This window comes from Cicer arietinum, chromosome 5, assembly GCF_000331145.2.
Source record: "Cicer arietinum cultivar CDC Frontier isolate Library 1 chromosome 5, Cicar.CDCFrontier_v2.0, whole genome shotgun sequence".
Taxonomy (NCBI): domain Eukaryota; kingdom Viridiplantae; phylum Streptophyta; class Magnoliopsida; order Fabales; family Fabaceae; genus Cicer; species Cicer arietinum.
In genome coordinates, this window is record NC_021164.2 from 40,598,584 (window position 1) to 40,622,671 (window position 24,088).

Genomic DNA, 24,088 nt, shown 5'->3' on the forward strand with positions numbered 1-24,088 from the left:
ATTAAAAAGATTTGATTGGTGAACTGGGATTGCATATGTAAGCCTAAGGAGCAAGGTGGTTTGAGGATAAATAATTTAGAATTTTTATGCGAAATGGTTTTATGCAAATCACTACACGAAAAAACGGATTTTACAGTGCTTTTTTTAAGCCATTTACAGCGCTTTTTCAAAAAAATAAGCGCTGTGGAAACGAGAAATGATACAACAGCGCTTTTAGAAAAGCGCTATAAAACATGTAAATACAACGCGCGCTTGTTATGCACATTTTACAGCGCTTCTTCACAAAAAGCGCTTTAATATGCACCCCATTATATGAGTTATGGGTGTGCATTTTACAGCGCTTTCTCAAAAAAGCGCTCTAAAATGCACACCCATAACTCATATAAAGGTGGGCATATTACAGCGCTTTCTCACAAAAGCGCTGTAATATGCCCACCCATAATTTCATATATGGGTGTGCATATTACAGCGCTTTCTCGAAAAAGCGCTGTAAAATGCCCACCCATAATTTCATATATGGGTGTGCATATTACAGCGCTTTCTCAAAAAAGCGCTGTAAAATGCACACCCATAATTTCATATATGGGTGTGCATATTACAGCGCTTTCTCAAAAAAGCGCTGTAAAATGCACACCCATAATTTCATATATGGGTGTGCATATTACAGCGCTTTCTCAAAGAAGCGATATATATATATAAATATATATATGTAAGAAATAAATGAATATTACTTACGTGTCGAGCATATTCTTTATTCCGGGGTGATTGGTGTAATCGCCGTGCACGGGATCCAAATAGTATATCACTTCAGAGACCGCATTGATTGCAAATAGCACCCAATGTGCCCTACAACAACAAAAAATTGGTTAAGCAATTTTGTTTATAGACAACTAATAAATTAAATTCTCATCAATTAAAAAAGATAAAATTACGTACCCTGAATTATATGGTGCCAAGAACAATTTATCACTTTCTTTATTTCTTAAAAACATATCTACAATGTAGTGTTTTACATTGTCTGGATCGAGTTTGAACATCGACATCTTATGCGGAGACAAGAATGAGTATTTATTTGACAGTTTCCTCGTGCACACGACCTTCTCGTACAAAAACCTTCAATGAAAATTTTAAACTAGATTAATTACCAATACATTTAATTAATTACAAATAAATGCAATTAAAAGTATTTTTTACCTTATGTACAAGCTGATTACAGTAACACTCAGCTCCTTATGTTCGAGAAGATCGTACATTTGCTCCTTTTCGAGGTATTCAATATACTCATCTCCAAAGATGTCTTGATTCATTTGTACAATGGGCGAATCGTTGCTGCTGCCCATGTTCCTTTTTATTTGGATGTCAAGACACGCCCCGTATTTACCAAGGCGTGGCTGACTTTTATTAGGAGCAGCAGCAGCAGCGACCGATTTTCCCCGATCCAGATTTTTTGTTGCTGCAAGTTTTGCAGCTTTATTACCCTCCAGCCTTTGTAGTTTGGCAGCCCTATTAACCTCCAATTTTTGAGGTCTGCTGCCTTTTTTTGGCTGTAGGGGTGGTTTATTTATTTGGACCTACAAAAATGAGGTAAAATGTTAGTTTATTGAATCTGAAAAAATAAAAAACCTTAGGCAATAAATGTGACAAACCTTTTCGGGAGATGTAACTGATTTGTCCTTGGGAATCTTTTTTTCGAGGGCAACAAGGTGTGTGGGCCATGCCACGTAACTGCCAATAGCGTCGCTTAAGAACTTCATATCTCCATCGTTGTCCGGTATGGGCAACGGTGCAGTTGGTTCGAAAGCAACCGTAGGCGATACTTTGACATGGCCCGCGGGGATCGGAATATTGTGCAATACTTCTCCCGAAGTATTGTGCAATATTCCTTTTCCCACCTTCCGTTGAGTCGGCGAGGACAAGTATAGGACACATGTAGTGACACCCTACATCAATAGTTAAAACATAAGTACAGTTAATATATAAGTTTGTTTAATACATAAGTAATTACATAAGCAAGTAAGTAGTAAGTAATTAATTACCTCGGGAATACTCTTCAAACCGACGTTGCAACTCCCGGTTTCACTCTCCATTTGTATTTCAGGTTGGAGCTGAACCGGAAGTTGCTTGTCTTTATTCGTATTCACCAAGAGTGCCACTTGCTCCGATAAGATTCTGAGCTTCTCTAATACTTCCTCGTTGGAAGGTTTTTGGCGCTTCTCTTGAGGAAAAAAGCTTTTGGGAGTTACGCCAAATCCTTTCCCCCTCACTCGACCGGAATACTCAGGGACATTAAACACTTTCCCAAGAATGTCCCTGCACGTATCCTTGTTGCCCTCTTGAGTTTCAGAACTTTGTTCAATAGTTTCCTAAAATACATGTAACATTAAAAAGATAAGTTCAATAGCATTTTTAAAATACAATATTAAAAAATATTAAAGTGATAATATACTTACACAAAGTTCTACAACTTTCTTGACATTTTCATTATCAACCACTCCTTCTTTGTTAACACGCGCTTCCTTCCATAAGATATGACGACCCAAGGGTTGATCGGCTTGGGTGTCTTTTCTCTATTCGTTAAAATCATAAACAAAATAATACAAATTAGTTACACACTATAGTTTATAATACAAATTACAAGTGATGTTTAATTACTTACAATTTTTTGTTCAAGGCGTGCATATCCCATACGTGATTTCTTGTATGGGTGTTTTGGGTTGCTTGCCCGTTCGCGATTTGCCTTACTAATATTCTATATAAAAAAAAAATAGCAATTGTGTAAAAATTTAAAATACGCTACGAATATGAATAATAAAACACAAATGCTAATAAATTAATCACTTACGACAAACGCCGGGTCAGAACGTTTGGAAACAAATGCACTCCATTCATCCTTTGATATATAATGTTGATATATCTTTGGAGGTTCAGCATTTGTGTTTCCTTCTCTATCTTTTAGATAGAAATTTGAGAGATGGGATCTAAATCCACGATGGATTTTCCCAGCAACTCTCAAAACATATGACTTTCGTTCCTCATCAAGAACAAAAGTGGTCTGCAATGAAAACAATTATAAGTAATGTATTTTACAGAAAAAAAATTATAAATGACAAAAGAGTAGATCAAAATATTTACTTGAATGTCATTCCAGATGATATCTTTGGCATCCTTCAACGCCTTATCTCTCCAGTTGTCTATTGTTATTGGGACATTTTGACGAACAACAGCCCCAATGTAGCTTACAAACATGGAGCTGTTGGGGTCAACTGGCTGACCACTCTCGTTCCAGCCAACCTAATAAACTCATATAGTAAGTACATGCCCTAAACCCTAAAAAAAGATAAAAAAACACACAGCAAACAGAGTATATATAGTATACCTCAAATTTAATGCCACTGCTCCGTGCTTTAATCACCCTTTGCATGATAGTTGCACCACGTTTGACTTCTTTTTCGTAAGTCTTAGAGGTGCCAACTTCTTCATTTTGAACTTCTAAATCTTTGTTTGTATCCATTTAACTACAACAAGTTCAACATGCACTTTAGTATAACATCAACAAGCTCAACATGGATCATGCATTATTATAAACAAACTCAACATGTATCAGTATATCTTAAAAAAGCTCAACATGCATTCTAATGATTACAAAAATTTAATAACATCAATACCTGAATAATGATGGTTCGAAGAAAGACGAAATGCAAAGAAAAGAGGGTTTGCAGAAAGTTCACAGAAATATGGTTCACAGAAATACGGTTTGAAGAAATACGTAATGAGGGTTACGTATTTCAATGAAAATATATTGTGTGAAATGGGAGAGATGATCTTGGATGGAAATAAGGTTCGAAATGAAGGAGATGATCGTGGAAATAAGGTTCGTAAAGGACGGGATGATAGGGTTTGCAAAAGAAGAGAAGAAATGAAGGTTGAGATGAAGGTTACGTAATGAAGAGGAAACTGAAGAGGTAACTGTTATATATACGTAACACTTTTACAGCGCTTTTTATAAGCCTTTTACAGCGCTTATTTTGTAAAGCGCTCTAAAAGGCTTCTTTAGTTAAATTTTTAAAAGGCTCTTTTACAGCGCTTTTTTCAAATAAGCGCTGTAAAAGACCTCCGTGTGTTATTATGTTATTTGAATGCCTTTTACAGCGCTTTTTTCAAATAAGCGCTGTAAAAGACCTCCGTGTGTTATTATGTTATTTGAATGCCTTTTACAGCGCTTTTTTCAAATAAGCGCTGTAAAAGACCTCCGTGTGTTATTATGTTATATGAATGCCTTTTACAGCGCTTTCACACATAAGCGCTCTAAAAGGCTTCTTTAGTTAAATTTTTAAAAGGCTCTTTTACAGCGCTTTTTTCAAATAAGCGCTGTAAAAGACCTCCGTGTGTTATTATGTTATATGAATGCCTTTTACAGCGCTTTCACACATAAGCGCTCTAAAAGGCTTCTTTAGTTAAATTTTTAAAAGGCTCTTTTACAGCGCTTTTTTCAAATAAGCGCTGTAAAAGACCTCCGTGTGTTATTATGTTATTTGAATGCCTTTTACAGCGCTTTTACACATAAGCGCTCTAAAATGTCTCTTTATGTTAATTTTAAGAGGCTCTTTTACAGCGCTTTTCCCAAATAAGCGCTGTAAAAGACCTCCGTGTGTTATTATGTTATATGAATGTTTTTTAAAGCCTTTTACAGCGCTTTTCCACATAAGCGCTCTAAAATGTCTCTTTATGTTAATTTTAAAAGGCTCTTTTACAGCGCTTTTTCCAAATAAGCGCTGTAAAAGGCCTTATTGTTTTTGTGTTTTGTTATGTTATGTTATTTTTTAAACAAGCTCAACATGCATGCAAAACCCACATAGTAGTAACTGGTCACCACAAAAATCCCTTCCTCTTCACCAAACTCTTCTCCTTTTATGCATCTTCTTCACAAACATCAAAGCTTACTCTTTCACAATTCAATCTCCACCTCAACACCCTTTTTATCTCTTTACATTCTCTTTCCTTCTTAAATCGAAACTTAATTGGTATTCAGGATCATTGCCATGTTGCGAAAAATGGGTTTGTGTCTGGTGTTTTTGGGGATTCCCATGATGCGTACAAGGTGTTTGAAGAAATGGGTTTGTGTCTGATGTTTTTTGGATTCCCATGATGCGTACAAGGTGTTTGAAGAAATGGGTTTGTGTCTGATGTTTTTTGGATTCCCATGATGCGTACAAGGTGTTTGAAGAAATTAGGTGTCTGATGAATATTATTTTTAAAGCTTTTTTACAGCGCTTTGTCAAATAAGCGCTGTAAAATGTCTTTTTTACTCACTTTCAAAAGAGTCGTTTACAGCGCTTTGTGTGAAAAGCGCTGTAAAAGGTATAAAACACTCATTATTTTATTTTTAAAAGGATCTTTTACAGCGCTTTTTAAGATAAGCGCTGTAAAATGTCTCTTTATTTTATTTTTGTGTTTGGTTTATTTGGGTTGGGATGACATTAAAAACATTTTTATCATTGTTTATTGGATTAAAAATATTGTTATCATTGTCTTTATCACAATACTTTAGGAGATGATGAATTATTAGAAATGAGTATTCTGAAGAATCTATATATATATATGCACTGAGCAAAAGAGAATCTCTCTATTCAGTTCAGTTCAGTTCATGTAAATTACTAATTTATATTCAGTTCAGTTCATGTAAATCAAGCTAAATATAAAACACTCATTGTTACATGAACTTGGTATAAAACACTCAAATCAAGCTAAATATAAGCAGAAAATAAATTAATCAGAAAATAAATTAATCAGAACTTAGTATAAAACACTCAATTCAGATTACATGCATATTTACAATAACACAGTTCAGATTACATGCATAGCTTATATAAAACAATTAAACATATATATACATTAAGATGCCCTTCTTCTTTTCCTGGTGACATTCACATTTGTTTGTCCATTTACAATACGAAACGATGGATTAATCCAAATTCCCTCATCATGATCATCTCTAAGATATAAACCATCATCAGTTGAATCAATTTCATGTGGTTGTTGTGATGTTGCAAATAAAAGATCATTACCAACATCTTCATCATTATTGTTATCATCACTTATTTTATTGGTCGATAGGACAACAGACCATTTATCATTAGAAGGATCAGTGACATAAAACACTTGTTGAGCTTGCGACGCTAAAATAAAAGGCTCGTCTTTGTATCCCACCCTATTAAAATCGACAAGCAAGAATCCTGACTCATCAATCCGAACGCCATTATTATTATCGACCCACTTGCAACCAAATATGGGAACACGAAACATTGTGTAGTCTAACTCCCATATGCGCTCGATAACCCCAAAATATGATAGATTTGCATATATTGGGTTTTTGTCTTTTGCACTTGAGACATGCATCGCTTCAGCTACGAGAGTGACTCCACTATTTTGCATAGTGGTCTGATCATCTTGTTCTTTGGTATAAAATGTGTAGCCGTTAATAACATAACCAGTGTAAGAAAAGACATGTAAGCTCGGACCATTTGCTAGCCACCTCAATCTATTTGAAATTGATCCGGGGTCTATATCAAATTTTGACATTATGTGATTTTTTAACCATGTTACAAAACTTCGATTGTGCTCTCGAGTTATCCAATTTTGATTCCTATTCATGTTCAAACGAGATAACTGATCAATGTGTATTGTAACATACGGTTGAACCTCATCATCATTGTGCAGAACATACAATTGTGCCTGCTCCCATTCTGTCCTTGATATAGTCAGTAGTCTCCTTCCAGTTATCCCTTCTCCTGATAGTCTTCCCGAATGACGAGACATGGGAAGCCCTATGGATTCAACATTGGACAGATATTCAGTACAAAATTCAGCAGCCTCTTCAACAATGTATCGTTCAGCAATACAACCTTCTGGTCGACTTCTACTTTTTACGTACCCTTTTAATATTTTCATATATCGTTCTATCGGATACATCCATCTCATATAAGCTGGCCCACAAAGTTGTGTCTCCTTAACCAGATGAACAGTAAGGTGAACCATTATATCAAAAAACGATGGTGGGAAATACATTTCAAGCTCACACAAAGTAACAACAATTTCCCTCTGCAATGTCGGTAATTTCTGAGGGTCGATCACTTTACTACAAATTTCCCTGAAGAAGAAACATAATCTAGTTAAGGCTAGTCGAACTTTTTCAGGTAAAATGGAACGTATACCTATTGGTAGCAAATGCTCCATTATAATATGACAATCATGGGTCTTCAAACCTTTTAACTTGAGGTCTTTCATACAAACCAAATTTTTAATGTTCGAAGAGTATCCTTCTGGAACTTTAACTTCGTGTAGAAATTTACATAAAACAATTTTTTCCTTTCTAGATAGAGTATGAGCGGCTGGAGGTAGATATGTGCGATTTCCTTTCTTTACTGGAGCCAGTTCATTTCTTATTCCCATATCGACCAAGTCCAATCTTGCATTGACGCCATCTTTAGACTTTCCTGGAACATTGAGTAACGTACCAATAACACTTTCAAATACATTTTTTTCAATATGCATCACATCGAGGAAATGTCTTACATACAATGACTTCCAATATGGCAATTCAAAGAAAATTGACTTTTTCTTCCACCCAGTTTTCACCAGCTCTCCCGCAAAAGGTTTGCCAAATTTATTGGTCAAACCTTGTACTTTTTCAAGTATTTGATATCCAGTCGGTGCTAAAGGAGCTTTACCTTCCTCTGATTTTCCATTGAATGCATTTCTCCACCCACGATACTGATGACTATAAGGTAAAAATCTACGATGTCCAAGAAACACATTCTTCTTACAATGTTTCAACCGCATCCAATTTGTACTCTCTTCACATATAGGACATGCACACTGACCTTTAATGCTATATCCTGATAAATTACCATATGCTGGAAAATCATTAATTATGCCGAACAACATAACCCTTAAATTGAAACATTCTTTCTTATACCCATCATAAACTTCCACACCTGTCTCCCACATACTTTTTAAATTTTCGATTAGAGGAGTCAAGTATACGTCGATATCATTCCCCGGTTGTTTGGGTCCAGAAATTAACAGAGACAACATCATAAACTTACGCTTCATACATAACCATGGAGGTAGGTTATATATTACCAAAATCACAGGCCACGTGCTATGTGAGATGCTTTGAAGACCATGTGGATTCATTCCATCAGTAGAAAGTGCAAGTCTTAGATTTCTTGACTCTATCCCGAATTCAGGATACTCGTGATCAATTTTTGCCCATTGTGGGGAATCTGCAGGGTGTCGAAACATTCCATCTCTAATTCTTTCATCTGCATGCCATGTCAAGTGTTTTGAATCTTCTTCACTGCGATACATGCGCCTAAATCTTGGTATTATAGGAAAATACCACACGACTTTTGCTGGAGTAGATTCTTTCTTCTTATATCGAGAGACATTGCATTTCGGACACGCCTTAAGTAGTTCATATTCGTTTCGAAATAAAATGCAATCGTTAGGACACGCATGAATCCTTTCGTAACTCATTCCAATAGAACACAAAATCCGTTTAGCCTCGTAGGTTCGACTGGGAAGTTCATTATCATCTGGCAACATATCTTTTATGAGTGTTAATAATTCCGTAAAGCTTTTATCAGACCATCCATTACTCGCTTTTAAGTTGTACAACTTTAATATCGCTGACAGTCTTGTGAATTTAGTACAACCATTATATAATTCTTTCTCTGCATCACTCAACAAACTTTCAAACATTTTAGGACAATCTCGAAGATCTTCTTCAACTGCTTTTGCAATCTCATCAACTCGGTCCGGCTCATATGTATCTGTATCGAAGTCAGTTGAAGCATATGTCGAACTATTCTCAAAATTAATGTTTCCTTTTTTTTTCTCACCATGTCTTATCCAACATGTGTAGCTTTGATCAATTCCATTACATACTAGATGTCCTTCTAATTCATCTTCTCTAACACGTTTTCCAAAACAACATTTTAAACAAGGACAAACTACTCTATTTGGATCTTTTGCATTCTTCACTGCAAACTCAACAAACTCCTTCACTCCAATTTCATACTCTTTTGACAATCGATTGGCTGAAATCCATTTCCTATCCATATTATACCACCTATATAAATGCAGTAACAAAAATAATAAGCTTTCAAAACATATCAACAAGTTTCAAAAAGAAACCAATATCAACTAACAATTTCAAAACAGAACAGATCATGTGGTATGAGTTTTTGACAATTTTTGACAATTTCAAAACATAACAGATCATGTGTAAAAAATACCTTAGACAACGTAGATGGCCGCACAGTACGTAGAGGATATTAGGGTTCCCAACGTATATAATTATTTGAAAGATGTAGAGGATATGAGGGTTTCCAACGTATATAATTATTTGAAAGATGTAGAGGATATGAGGGTTTCCAACGTATATAATTATTTGAAAGATGTATTTTACAGCGCTTGTGAAAAAAGCGCTGTAATAGGTAGTTAAATTCAATGAAAGCGCATGTGTTTTACAGCGCTTGTGAAAAAAGCGCTGTAGTAGGTAGTTAAATTCAATGAAAGCGCATGTGTTTTACAGCGCTTGTGAAAAAAGCGCTGTAGTAGGTAGTTAAATTCAATGAAAGCGCATGTGTTTTACAGCGCTTGTGAAAAAAACGCTGTAATAGGTAGTTAAATTCAATGAAAGCGCATGTGTTTTACAGCGCTTGTGAAAAAAGCGCTGTAATAGGTAGTTAAATTCAATGAAAGCGCATGTGTTTTACAGCGCTTGTGAAAAAAGCGCTGTAACTGATTCGCGAAAGCGCTTCCTTTTACAGCGCTTTTTTGACAAGCGCTGTAAAAGCCTTATAACGTGATGCGCAAACGTTATATGACCTACTACAGCGCTTGTTTTACAGCACTTTGCATCAAAAGCGCTGTAATAGGTTCCGTTATTTTTAAAATATAATTACAACAGCGCTTGTGTTTAGCAAGCGCTGTAAAATGGGCGCTGTTAAATGTCATTTTTGGCGTAGTGAATGGAAGTGGTATATGATCAATGATCAACAATGTTACACCATTTACCATGATTTGCGAAAGAAATAATAAAAAAAATTGGTGAAAAATACAACTTTATTTATTTCAAACATATCATACAAATTGCAAAGAGTATTGATTACACTTTTCCAAAACTTTTGAGCTCAAACCAAGTTTGATACAAATGGTTCATAATTTTACTATGTGAGGGTAGAAAGTCTCAATAATTTGAAATGTTGTCACTCCCGAAGACGTCAAAATAAGATTGTTTCCATGGTCATTAGCTGTGTGGCGAGATTCTCAATCTGATGGGTCCATCACTACATGGGATCAATTGAAACAAAAGTTCTTGAACAAATACTTCTCTCCATGAAAGGATACCAAGATCCGAGCTAAAATAACCAACTTTGCGGAATTTGAGAAAGAATCTTTACATGAAACTTAAAAAACGACTTCAATACAACCACCAAAGTTGCCTTGGATTTGAGAAGTGGCAGATACTTGAAGTTCTATACAATGGATTGTCTTCTCAAAATAGATGAGTTATGGATTTACCATGTGGAGGCTATATGCTTAATAAAGAGTTAAAGTCACAACCTCAATTGGAGCAAAAAAAGACGAGTTATTGATTTACCATGTGGAGGCTATATATATTTATTAATATATAGATTAATTGAAGATATAACAATGGTAGTGCTCAGTGGGCAACACATGACAAACACATTAAGAAATCGGTTGGCATGTACAAGGTGGATGCTAAAACGAACTTTAACAAAAAGCTAGGTGCCATTTCTAAACAGATTGAAACTTTGGTGAATGCACAAGCTCAATCAGCTCCCATAAACTTTTCCAGTGATGATAATGCTTGCACCCCTTGGGACGACCAATTCGAAGAAGCTAAGTTTCTCTATCAAAGGAAACATGACTTGAGGCCTAACATGCAAGATTCTTTAGTCAACTACATGGTAAAGGTTGGCTATCCTTGCATGGGGTGTTTTAGCAAACTACACGGATAGGACTGATGAAATGCTACAATCCAATGAAGATAAGATAAGAGTACAAAGTAAGCCAATCTCCTCCACTAAAGAAGCCAATTATGTCCACAAGCCCAATTGGAGCAAAAATGATCCTCATTCAAAAATTATAACTAAAGTGACAAAGTTCTAATTCTTATAAGCCACTAGATGTGCAAAGGAAGGAGGAGCAAAAAGTCGATATTAATGATAGTTTACCTAATTTCATGGAGCAGACAAATGAGAAATTTAAAGTGTTAGAGGGTCACATCTCAAGTATCCTTCATTTGTTATCTCAATGGCCCCCAGATTCACTTCTTACTCAGATAGAGTCTAATCCATTATTTATGTGTAGAAAATTTGGCTTACAAGAAACGTCGATAAAGGCATCAGATTTATACTTGCTCGTAAATCATACAATGCATTTTCAAAAAGAGAGTTACTAATTTTACAAAGGATAGTGGAAGATGTTTTGGTAAAAGAGGGAGAAAAAAAATTCCTACAAATTTTGTGGTCTCTGATAAGGATGAGGAAAAGGAAGTTCCAATAATTTTGGGACGACTTTTCTTAGCCACATAAGATGCCATAATTGAAGTTAATAAGGGGTGACTGACATTACAAATGGAGGAGGAAAAATAAATTTGTAAAGGTTTTTATTCCACTAAATATTTTTAATTTGTAAAGTTTGTAATGTATACAAAATAAATGAATCTGACAAGTTTATTTATAGTAAATTTCACAATGAAAATGGTGTTATGATTTGTTTATATGTGGATGATATGTTAATCTTTGGCACCAATTTAGATGAGGTAGAAAAATCCAAAACTTTCTTATCAAAATATTTTTATATGAAAGATTTAGGTGAAACGGATGTGATTTTAGGAATTAAAATCATAAGAGATGGTGTAAATATTGGTTTATCCCAATCTCACTATTTGAGAAAGTGCTAAAGAAAAATGATGAATTTAATTGCAAATTTGTTTCTACCTCATTTGATCAAAATATTAGTTTACAACCACATAAAGGATGTCCTGTGGCACAACCAGATTATTTAAAGGTAATCAGATGCTTGATGTATGTCGCGACTTGTACCAGGTCTGATATAACATATTTTGTTGGTAGATTAAGTCGGTATACAAGCAATCAAAGTAAAGAACATTGACATGTTAATAGAGTATTAAAATATTTGAAAGGAACAATTAACTATAGTTTAGTCTATATTGGATATCCTTCAATTTTTGAAGGATATACAGATGCTAGTTGGGTAACTTATGTTGAGGACCATGCTTCCATAAGTGGGTGGATCTTCAACCTTGATGAAGGTGCAGTTTCTTGGAGATCAAAGAAACAAACTTGCATTACCGACTTCACTATGGCTATAGAGTTCATTACCCTAGCTGCAAGCAGTAAAGAGGCTGAATAACTAAGAAATTTGTTGTATGAGATATCAATTTGGCCAAATCCAATGACTCCAGTATCCATACATTTCCATAATCAATCCACATTATCCAAAGCATATAACCAAGTATATAATGGCAAATCTAGATATATTGGTTTAAGACATAGCTATGTAAATGATTTAATTTTAAATGGAGTAATATATATAGTGTTTTTAATAACTGAAAAGAATCTTGCAAATCCTTTGACAAAAGGTCTAACAAAGGACATGGTGTTGAAGACATCATTGGGGATGGGACTAAAGCACATATCTAACTAATCATCAATGGTGGAAAATTAACTCACACTTGAGTAACATCAAGTCTTGAGTTCAATGATGAAACTACACTTGCAAGTATTTGAATATAGATACATCTCAAAGGTTAAAAGTACTTGGACCATAAGTATAAAATTGGAAGGTTGAGTTTTACTCTTAATAGACATATAGCATGAATTTGATGTAATATATATTATGATTGCATTTCTGATATAGTCTACCTATGTGAAGATGAAGTGAGACCGCTTCAAAAAATTAAAGGACTTGACTCTTAAATTCTATCAAAAGGGTACACGACACACGACCTTATCAAATATGTCATCTTTATAATTTTTTCGAGTACCGAAATTTCATGTGTAAGTTGTGCACACTTGTTCTAATGAATAACTGGTTCAAAGCTTGTCTACCAATCTATTCAGGATTAGTGAAACCCATAACTTACTAAGTAGTGGTTTAAATAGTAAGATACCATTATCTGAAACCATGAAATTTCTAAAATTATCGGACTAAGTATATTTTAAAAATGATGGGGATTGTGAGATATTTCCAAAATATTAGTGAATATATGTATGTATAAACTGTTGGGGTTGATTGCAAGTCCCATATCCTTTAGTGTGGGAGAATAAGGAGAAGGCCAAGGCTATATATTGGGTTTTGGTCATTTGTTTTCAAATGCACCAGTCAGCAATAGCTCTTTAAGCTTGTATCTGACTTAGTTTAAATATTTGCTTTGTAAGAGTGTGGTTGTACTGGGGTGTCTGGTGTGAGTGAGAGAAGTCTATGTGTTGTAACAATTTTCACATAGTGTTAATTCTCTAGTTGCCGGTTTAGGCAGCGGTCGTAGTTTTTTCTCCGGTTTTGGAGTTTCCACGTTATATTCTTGTGTTGTGATTGTGTCTTAATTCTTTTGAACTTATTCTATTTTTCCCAACAACTGGTATCAGACCAAGGTTCGGAGGTTCGGTAGGATAATTTTTCTTAGTATGCTCTGTGGTTGCAGTTTTGTCTGATCTTCCACATCAGAAAAGAATTATCCTTGGTATTGTTAGGGGAAAGGTGATACTGTGAAAGTGATGTTTAGGGAGGTTCTGGCTAAGGAAAGACTTGGTATTTAAGCGTGTCTGTTGTGACCCACCTCTCTTTCATGGAAACTTACCTGGTGCACAGTTTACAGTCTGCGTGCAGCTGCTATGTCTTATTCAAGCGTTATGAAGTTTGACATAGAGAAGTTTGATGGAAGAATCAACTTTGGCTTGTGGAAAGTACAAGTCAAGAATGTGCTTATACAACCAGGATTACACAAGACGTTGAAAGGAAACACTTCCAACATGGAGGACGACAAGTTGGAGGAACTAGATTTGAGAGCTGCAAGTGCAATTCGTCTGTGTTTGGCAAAGAATGTTCTTGCGAATGTGCAGAATCTGTCATCAGCCAAGCAACTCTGGGAGAAGCTTGAAGGGTTATATCAAGCTAAGGGCATCTCAAATCGGTTGTTGTTGAAAGAGCAATTCCACAATCTGCGCATGGATGAGGGTACGAAAATCTCTGATCATCTTAGTACTTTGAATAATATTGTCTCTGAGTTGGAATCTATCAAAGTTGAGATTGATGATGAAGATAAAGCGTTAAGGCTCATTTTGTCCCTTCCACCTTCCTATGTTCATCTTAAACCTGTTCTAATGTATGGGAAAGAAAATTTGAGTTTTGAAGAAGTTGCAACTAAAATTATTTATGAAGAAAGGAGAATGAACACTTCATCAAGCTCAATGTTGCTGACTAGAAGTGGGGCTAATGGGAAGAAGATACATGCAAAGAATTTGGTGTGCTGGGAGTGTGGAAAGCCTGGGCATGTGAAGAGAAATTGTCCAGGTGGAGCAGTATCTGAAAAAGACTCTAAGACAAGTGCTGGCAAGGTCTCCCTTGTTTTGGGAGATGATGGTAATCTCATCTAGAAGATAAAGTTTGTCCTTATGGTATTTCCGCTATACCATGAAAAAGGACAAGTTATTGCTAGCGGATTCAGAACAACACACGGGCATTGGTTGGCATTGATGCAAGGTGTGTGGTGATGTGTCGATGGCTGAAGAACTTCCTGGAAGCCAACATGGGAGTTGCACCATAAATTTCAGTTAGGTTTCGACATGAGAAAATTCTTGGAATGGTTTAGTTCCAAGTGGAGAAAATTCTTGGGATGGTTTAGTTCCAAGTGAAGTGTACTTTTGATGGTGGAGTATGATTGTCGGTAAGACAATGGAAGCGGAAGCTGTAACTCTTACAATCAAGGTGGAGATTGTTGGGGTTGATTGCAAGTCCCACATCCTTTAGTGTGGGAGAATAAGGAGAAGGCCAAGGCTATATATTGGGTTTTGGTCATTTGTTTTCAAATGCACCAGTCAGCAATAGCTCTTTAAGCTTGTATCTGACTTAGTTTAAATATTTGCTTTGTAAGAGTGTGGTTGTACTGGGGTGTCTGATGTGAGTGAGAGAAGTCTATGTGTTGTAACAATTTTCACATAGTGTTAATTCTCTGGTTGCCGGTTTAGGCAGCGGTCGTGGTTTTTTCTCCGGTTTTGGAGTTTCCACGTTATAATCTTGTGTTGTGATTATGTCTTAATTCTTTTGAACTTATTCTATTTTTCCCAACATAAACGTCTATAATTGACATGATAGAGTTGTTGGCTCAACGATTTTGTACCTTATGTTTAATGGTAAAGTCATGAGTTTGATTCGTATATGTTCTTTGTAGAACCAAGAGTTGTACCTCTTTATTAAGTGATATTATTTTTCTATAAATTTTGTCATTTTAGACATAATCATAAAAATCTGGACAAAACAAGAATCACTCTTCTAATTAATGTGCATGTTGCCCTTTGTCCATTTAGCAATTTTTTAAATTTTAGAAATAACATAAACATTTCACCAAAATAAATAATTGACTTAATCAAATTATTTGAATAGACACTATAAGGTATTTTCTTAGGATGTGTCAACAAAATGTAATAGTTTTTACACAAATATCCAATTATTTTTTGGGTCAAGCACCAATACCCAAGTATATATCACAATATAGATATTTATGTGGGAATATAATGACACAACACAAAGGAAGTTAAGATATAATTGAACACATGCGTAAAACTTGTTTTACATGGCATAGTTATTAGACTCAACTTTTTTTATTTATAATTTATGTTTAAATATTTTTGGTTTGGAGAAGAGAATCAATCTTCAAGTCCAAGTTGAGTAAAGTGAGGACTTTGGAGGGCCTCTTGAAGCAGCTCATCATCATCCCATGAGTCTCTATATGTCTCCAAGTTGGCATCAGCGTTAATTAATGATGAAATGCACAAACTTTTTCTCCATTCTTCTATTGGTGTGAGTCCTACATTCTCACCATATTTGTCACAATACTGCAATGTAAAGAAACAAAACATGTTCAAATGGGTCTCCGACATGCCAATTTTCACCCTTTTAGTTAGCAATAAATAGGGGGTGAGGATAGCAATGCCCCAATAATTATTATGTAAGTGTTTTTTTCATTAGGAATGGGACCGGATTATTTGTGGTAGAATTCATGTAGTGGTAGTGGATCTTGATCATCGTATTAAGATCATACAGTTCTAGTTCGATGCTATAATTTTTACTTGATTTGTCAAAGTCGTAACATCGACAGTTTGATCGTAATATGACGGTTTAGATCATATGACGGTTTAGATCACATGATAAAATTGAATAATAATTATCTAATAGCGATAAATCTATATCTCAAGAATTCATACATTTATTAACTTATGACTTCAGTAAATTGGATTCAAAACAATATAGATCGAAATGTGAATAGTTCTTCGATCTTGATCTTTGTCTACCAATTTTATTTATTGATCGTAAGGAATGCGTGAGTGAATCTATAACAGTAAAGAATGATAAAGAACAAATTAAAAGATATATATATTATGATATGTGATATTTTTTTGTCAAAATATTTAGGATATATTTAGGATATATTTTTTTTTTTACTTTTGATTAATTGTACTTAATGGACATATATTGTATAGATTTAATTGATATATAACATTAATATAAAATATTTTTACATTATAAATCAATCACAATTGTTATATATATTGATAAAAAGTATTTTATTTTTATTATTATTATCTCTAAAATTATACCTATCACTCATTAAAACTTTTTAACATTGACTAAGTCTAACAACTAAACTCATATTCAATTGCATGAATTGCTCTTCACTTTCTTGCTTTATGGAAATGCATTTTTCTCTTCTTTATGCTTTCTCTTTTATTGATGAGTGCTACTTAACACATTTTTTAGATAAATACTATTCCACTGGTTGAGATCTAACAAATCCCACTATTTTCAAAATGGATTGTTACATGGTGAATTGCTAGTGTTTCCATTCTTCTTTGTATAAATATTGGCGCATATTTTAAAATTACGTCATGATATTTGTCCTAAATATTAAAAGTATAAATTTTTTTTATTGAATAAACAATGTTTAAACTTTTAAAGAGTTGAAAATAAATTTAAATAACAAATTTTAAGACAAAATTTTTAAATTTAAATAATTAACATGTGTCATAAGAGCACATTTTAACATTTCACTTTAAAATTTAATAACTACTTATAGTTTTATATTATATATATAATTAAATATATTTGTACTCCGTTAAAAAATATGACCTTTCAAATTTAATATTTCAAAAAAAAATTTATCATCTTATAGTTTTTATTTTACTTTTTTAAGGATTATTTAGAAAGAATAATAACATCCATTTCAAGTAAAAAGTTTTTAAAATGCAAACTAAAATTAAATAAATAATCATTTAAGCATTAAACGAAAAATGTGTAGTTTTATAAGGCTTGTTAACTAAAAACGTAGATAATTTAACATTTCTGTAAACGTGAAGTTTAAATCAAGAGAGTGATTAAATTTGTTTATTTTACCTCAAAGTCTCCAATATCATGAGTACAATGCTTAGGAATGCCTGCTATTTCCCTTGAATGGTAGAACTCCTGGATGGATTTCATCATTTCATCTCTTGATGGCAATGCTTTTTTCCCAGAAAGCAATTGAGCTATCCACATTGCTTGGGCTTCAAAGAAAGGGAATCCTAGGATCTGTACACTCATTATTCAAAGAATTCTACTGTTATATTAGTAGCAGGCATAAAACTAAAAAGTGTGCATGTGTGTGTAACATAAAACAAATTAGTTTAAATATGTTTTATCTCTAAAAAAATACAATTTTTAACTTTTATCCATGTAATTTCTTTTTGCTTTTTTTTATTATAGACCCTATAATTTTTTTTCTACATACAGATATACACTGTTTATTTTTGGCCTCTGATATATTTGGCTTTTAGTCTTGAAATTGAAATTGGTTGTTATACGTAAACTATTTGATATTAGACTCTATGATTAAGATTAAAATAAATATTTAAATGAACTAAAAAAATTATTAATAAGGACGAAAAACAAAATATCAAGGACAAAAAATAAAGTGTATATTTACAAGGACAAAAAAAATAATTTAAAAGAAGTAAAATAAAAATTTATATATATTTATTTGTACTAAAAACATATTTAAATTTAATTTTTTATATTTGAGATTTTGTTTTTCATTTTAGTCTCTTAAGTACATATTTATGTTTAAATTGATCCATATAATATATAATTAACTTGATTTTAATCCCTTTAATAAGAACTAAATATCGACTAAAACTATTACTAAAAACACATTATAGGAAGTAATAAAAATTAATTTTATAAACACTAAAATAAAAATAGCAATGTGATACATTTATAAAAATTAAAAACAAAAATAAAATTTTCATGAATTAACACCATAAATATTTATATAATTACTTAAACTAAAAAGAATTTAATTTATAAATATTATAAATATAAAATATTTTTATATTATCAGTCAATTACAACTATTAAATTATTAAAGATGTTTAATTTTTATTATTATTGCTAAAATTATATTTATAAATAATTGTAATTTATATTATCAATTAACTCAACTAAAAAAGAAAAAACATATGCCTTGTAACTAATTTTAATCACTGATTTAATAGTAGTTTACCTTTTTTGGAATTCCTATAAAGGAAAGGGATGGAGCAAGAGATGGGGGAAAAGTGTGTTCATACAAGGGCCCCACTCTGCCATCATCAACAACCACCATTTCTTTGGTGTCAAGAAAAGGGAATGAATAGGAGTACCTACAACATAACCAATTGATTAATTTGAACCATCTTCAATTATTACAATACACAACTAATTTACTCTAAAAGTAAACATTGAGACATGTTTCAACATAGTCCCCACATTGAAATCTCCAAGGCAAAGACTCATAATTATTCAATCATAATATCACTTTTCCACCTAATTAGTTAGTAAAGTATACACATTGATTTTACTCCATAATTAAATCTAATGTTCATCATAGATAATATAGATTTTATCACTGATATGGTTTTTGTTTAGTACGTCATTTGTTCAATAAAAGTTAATTTTGCAAGAATTAATTTCATAAAATTAATTTTATTTAAAGTGAGTTAAATTATGTTAATAACAATTTATATAAATGAAAGTTGAATAATAAATTTGGAATTCAAAATAAAAATAAAAATTAAGTCAAAATTATAATTAATTATATTAAAAAACAATAAAATACATATATAAAAATAAGTTTACAAATGTGAAATAAATTTTGCTTTTCAAAAATGAAATGAGACATTAACTAATCAATATTTTCACATCTTGATTTTCTGGTGATGTAGGTATCAACTTACCCTGTACAGTACAAAATAGAGTCTGCTTTAATGCAAGATCCATCCAAGAAAATGACCCTTCCATCCTCTTCAAGGCTTTCTATCTAGACAAGGTACCAATACCACATGTTATTAAGAAGCTAGCAAAAATGGTATGAAATATATCTTATTTATTTATTTGAGATTAATTAGAACTTTAATATAAAAATGTTTATTTTTACCTGTGGGTGAAGATGAAAATTGTCATATTTGGATATGACTTTAGATAATCCCTCAGATATATTAAGTGATCTTGAACTCATATGAACTTCATTTGCTACTCCCACTAGGTCTATTGATATATCATGTCCACTAAAGGAATTTCCAACCACCACCACTATCTGTTAAATGAAAATTTAATTTAATTATTATAACCTTAAATAAGTTTGAGTGCCCCTCCTTCTTAACCTTTTTTTTATACATTTGAGAAAGAATACACCAACTAGGTTGTAATAATAATATTTTAGCATCTAATTAATTTTGAGTATTTTTAACTACTTTTTTAGTAATAATTTGGCAACATATACTCCTTGAAAGAAATTTAGTGGGTGTACATAAAAATGCCTATAAGATTCGTTAACAAAGGCCCACTTAATTTTTTACATATTAAAAAAAATCCACTTAATTTTAGAATATCTGTTTCCCAAAAGAATCTTCTAATGAGTATTTAGCAAGCTACACATTGAGTGTATTTAACTATTTGACGTCAAAAAATTGTTATTTTCTTGTTATAATTTATTATTAATGTTCTCCTTATAAAAAAGAGATGAATTTATATATTATCACCTCAATTATAAGAGTTTGGTTTTGTAATTTCAAAGAACAAAATTCAAATTTATCAAAAGATAGTTATAAAATAATCATTAATGCAATTTAATTAATAATAATTAATTATTTTTCAATTTTTTTAATAATATCATATTTCATTCTATTTGATTTATTTTAAAAAAGAAAACAGTGAGATTACAAGTAAAATATACCTCATTACGGAATGGTTCAGGGATCCTGTAAATATGACTATGCATTTGTTTTCTTTTCCATGTATCCATTCCTAAGCACAAAAAAACACAATAATAAGAATATATTAATATAATTATCTTTACATCACATTCTTATCAATTGGATGAAAATAGTTTATGAAGTATATAGTTAAGTGGTAAATGCTTGTATAAAACGAAGTTAGTTGTGAAAAGATTATTTGTGTCACTTTAATTAATAATAATAATAAAACGAAATTATTTGTGAAAAGATTAAATGCTAATATTAATAATAAGATTACCTTGCATGAAATTAATGAATGAGTAGATTCAAAGGGTAGAAAAGAATGTACCTTTAATGGATGGCAATTTTGGTTGAGAGTAATGACCAGTGGCTACAACAACTGCATCAAAAACCTCTTCAACCATTTTATCACTATTCTTCTCTTTGCTTCTAACAACCCACTTCAAATCATTTCTACAAACACTATAATCCAACATTCCCACATAATCAACCCTTGTATTAAACCTAATCATATCTCTTAACCCAAACCACTCACAAAAATCCTTTAGATACATAAGTAGTTCCACATGGCTAGGAAACCTCCTCATGTCTCTACCTTTCTTCATCAAAAATGGAAAATCTGTGAACCCCATGATTTCCCTTGGAGATGCTAGCCTTAAAGAGTTATAAACACTACTATGCACTTTTAGAAAAGGGTTTCTTCCTAAAGGATCTTCCCCTTCTACATTCTTTTCATCATATAACCATTGTCCTCCAACATCATGGTTTTGTTCTAACACAACCACTTTGTGACCTTCTTTTCTTAACTCTCTTGCCGCAACTAGACCGGATGGCCCTGCTCCAATTACACACACATTCTTTGAATGTGCCGTCTCTGAAACCATGATTGTACGATAATGAATAAAATATGATTCTCTAAGAAGAGGATCAACTTTGATCATCTACTGTAGGAGCGTGCAGTAGAGGATCCAAATTGCAAAGAAAGGAGTTGGAGAGGGTGTGAGACCCAAAGCAATTAAGGGAAAAGGAAGAGGTTTTTATTGGTTGGGGAATTTGTTGGGGAATTGGAGGGGAATTTATAGATGAAAATGTTACACGTCGGTAAAGAGAAACAATGATTTGAGTGATAGTGATGGTTTGCTAGCTAGGAGACACACGTGAATATTTAAAATGAATATGCTTTCAAATATGTCAATGTTTTTTCTTTTTTTTGATGTTTGGACTTTAATAGTTTCCAACTAGACTCTTTTATCTTTACGTTGAATGCTTCTTCTATCATCATTATTAATAAAATTGCAAAGCCTTTGATAAAAGTTGAAGTTTATAGCCATCATTGCTCTTCATAATCATAACTCTTTCTTTTCTTTTGGTTTTGTATGGACCAGAGTTTTGGTTTACTCTGCATGCATGTGTTTCATATCACGTTTTCATGGTCAAAATTTGACACGACATAACCCTTAGGAGTAGGACAAATACTCTAAAATAATGGTGTACTAAACCATTTTTATTCTTAGATTTTAAATTATTTTCTTAAATATAATATTTGAGAAATTATTTATTTCTTTTTACTTCTTTTTCTACAATTAATAATAAAAACTAAAATAAAAACATTATACTAATTCTCTTTGTTTAAAAATAAAACTGTAAAATCAATATTATCAACAAATTTAAGTTAACTATTAACTTTCTTAATTAATGTGATTTTATTAATGAGTTATATTTTGGAAGGAATTATATTACTTGGATTTTTGTTACTCAAATATCACATTACATTGAATTATCGAGAAGATATGGTGTGACACTTTTTACTCAAAGTTGCGGAAGAAGAAACGTAAATAATAATAAAAATTGGTAAAAATTAATTTTTATTTATTTATTTCAAACATATCATATAATTTTTAAAGAGTATTAATTAATCTTTTCCAAAATTTTTAATTACAAAAATACACTAAAACTCATTGTCACTTAGTTAGAGCCTAGTGTAATTATAATATAAAGACTACAAATTCATAACCTTTGACATCACACAGTAAGAATCAAGAAGATTCGTACACCGTAGCACATTTGAAAAATATTAGACTTGATAGCCCCGCGATTGCACAGTTTTATCAGGTAGTAAAGGTTATCTTTTCCACAATAACTTTGTAATAAGTATCAATCTGTTATCACTATGATAATTAGTTAAAATGATAATTGTTTGATAACATATATGATATTTAAAATTTTGCAATAAGAATAAAGTTTTGAGAATGTGGTTCTTTACAATGGTAGATATAACAAGCCCAATCTTCTTTAAGCTATGAGTATTACATTTAAAGATCAGATAAACTATTATGAGTATTACATTTAAAGATCAGATAAACTATTGTAACTAGTATTTTCTTTCAAAGAACAAAATTGTATTTTAAACTAGTAACCTACCTATTATTTTCATGGTGGATAAATTAACAAATCTTTTTTCATAATTTAATTCTCTTGTCCAACCTTGTAGATCAAGTATCAAACTTCACATTTCAATACTTCATTGATACCTAAGTTCATGTAACTATAAATTGTATACATACAAACATGATAATCATTAAGATTGGATTAAAATATCATCATCCATAACAAATAGAAAAATTGGAATTTGATAGAGATCCACTGTTAGAATTCCCACAATCCCAAAACAAGAAGAGTCTACTGACACATGTCATAGTAGAATCAAAACTATAAAAGGATAATAGAAGCAAGAAATTGAACTTTTATTCAAAACCAAAAATAGTAAGCATAAACAAGATAAACTATGTTTTTGGCTAAGAAAATTGTGTAACATATGATGATTTTTGTGCCCTTGTATAGTTCTTACAACTAGGGCTCTGCAAAAAAAATCCAGTTATATGAGACCAAAATTCAAAATCGGATCCAAATTTATTTTAAATATTTGGTTAAAATAATATGGTTATAATCTAGTTTATTTACTAACCGGTTGAATACTCACTTATATTTTATATTTGGATTTGATTTTTATCCGGTTTTTATCCACTCAACTCCCAAAAACTGTAAATCTCCAAAACTCCAAAACGATTTTGATTTTGTCATCGCCCCACCGACCTTCCACCTTCGGTCAACATTTTTCAACAATTTATTACTAACTTCATTGATATATTATTAACTTCATTTAATCAATTACTTATTAATAATCAACCATACTGTATGATAATTAGTTAATGAATTAAAATATTTAATATTTATTGAGGAAGAATAAAATATGATAGACTAAATATTTTAAATATAATTTCTTAAATTACTGATTTTTAAAGGATGAATTTTTTTCAAAATGTTACATTAATATGGTAGGTTGGAAATGATATTGAGATTTAGATATTGTTCAAACTTAACTTAATTATAAATGTTCAAGACATAAATTTATATATTAAATCCTAGATATTTTAAATTTACTAAATCTTGTGGTGGTGGTGTTCATCTCGGTGTTGAAAGCAAATATT

General features: G+C 32.1%; 2 protein-coding genes and 2 non-coding genes across 4 annotated transcripts; all 4 read right to left on the reverse strand.

Annotated features, from left to right (window-relative positions):
• Nucleotides 1-311: 311 nt before the first annotated feature.
• Nucleotides 312-439, reverse strand: LOC113784852 (small nucleolar RNA SNORA69). The gene has a single exon (XR_003470978.1). It is a non-coding gene; the product is annotated as a small nucleolar RNA SNORA69 (small nucleolar RNA).
• A 71-nt stretch (nt 440-510) lies between these two features.
• LOC113784851 (small nucleolar RNA SNORA69) lies at nt 511-640 on the reverse strand. The gene has a single exon (XR_003470977.1). It is a non-coding gene; the product is annotated as a small nucleolar RNA SNORA69 (small nucleolar RNA).
• Nucleotides 641-1,540: 900 nt separating this feature from the next.
• LOC140920451 (uncharacterized) lies at nt 1,541-10,086 on the reverse strand. The gene is made up of 3 exons (XM_073368723.1): nt 10,075-10,086; nt 2,037-2,363; nt 1,541-1,940 (listed from the first exon to the last, which is right to left on the reverse strand). Exons 1-3 carry the CDS (start codon nt 10,084-10,086, stop codon nt 1,593-1,595), a joined length of 687 nt encoding a protein of 228 aa, XP_073224824.1. The 3' UTR covers nt 1,541-1,592.
• A 5,625-nt stretch (nt 10,087-15,711) lies between these two features.
• LOC101489409 (flavin-containing monooxygenase FMO GS-OX-like 9) lies at nt 15,712-21,653 on the reverse strand. Its single transcript, XM_004516203.4, has 7 exons — nt 20,929-21,653; nt 20,579-20,649; nt 19,781-19,939; nt 19,581-19,663; nt 18,872-19,007; nt 17,728-17,901; nt 15,712-16,172 (listed from the first exon to the last, which is right to left on the reverse strand). Exons 1-7 carry the CDS (start codon nt 21,539-21,541, stop codon nt 15,984-15,986), a joined length of 1,425 nt encoding a protein of 474 aa, XP_004516260.1. The 5' UTR covers nt 21,542-21,653; the 3' UTR covers nt 15,712-15,983.
• Nucleotides 21,654-24,088: the final 2,435 nt, after the last annotated feature.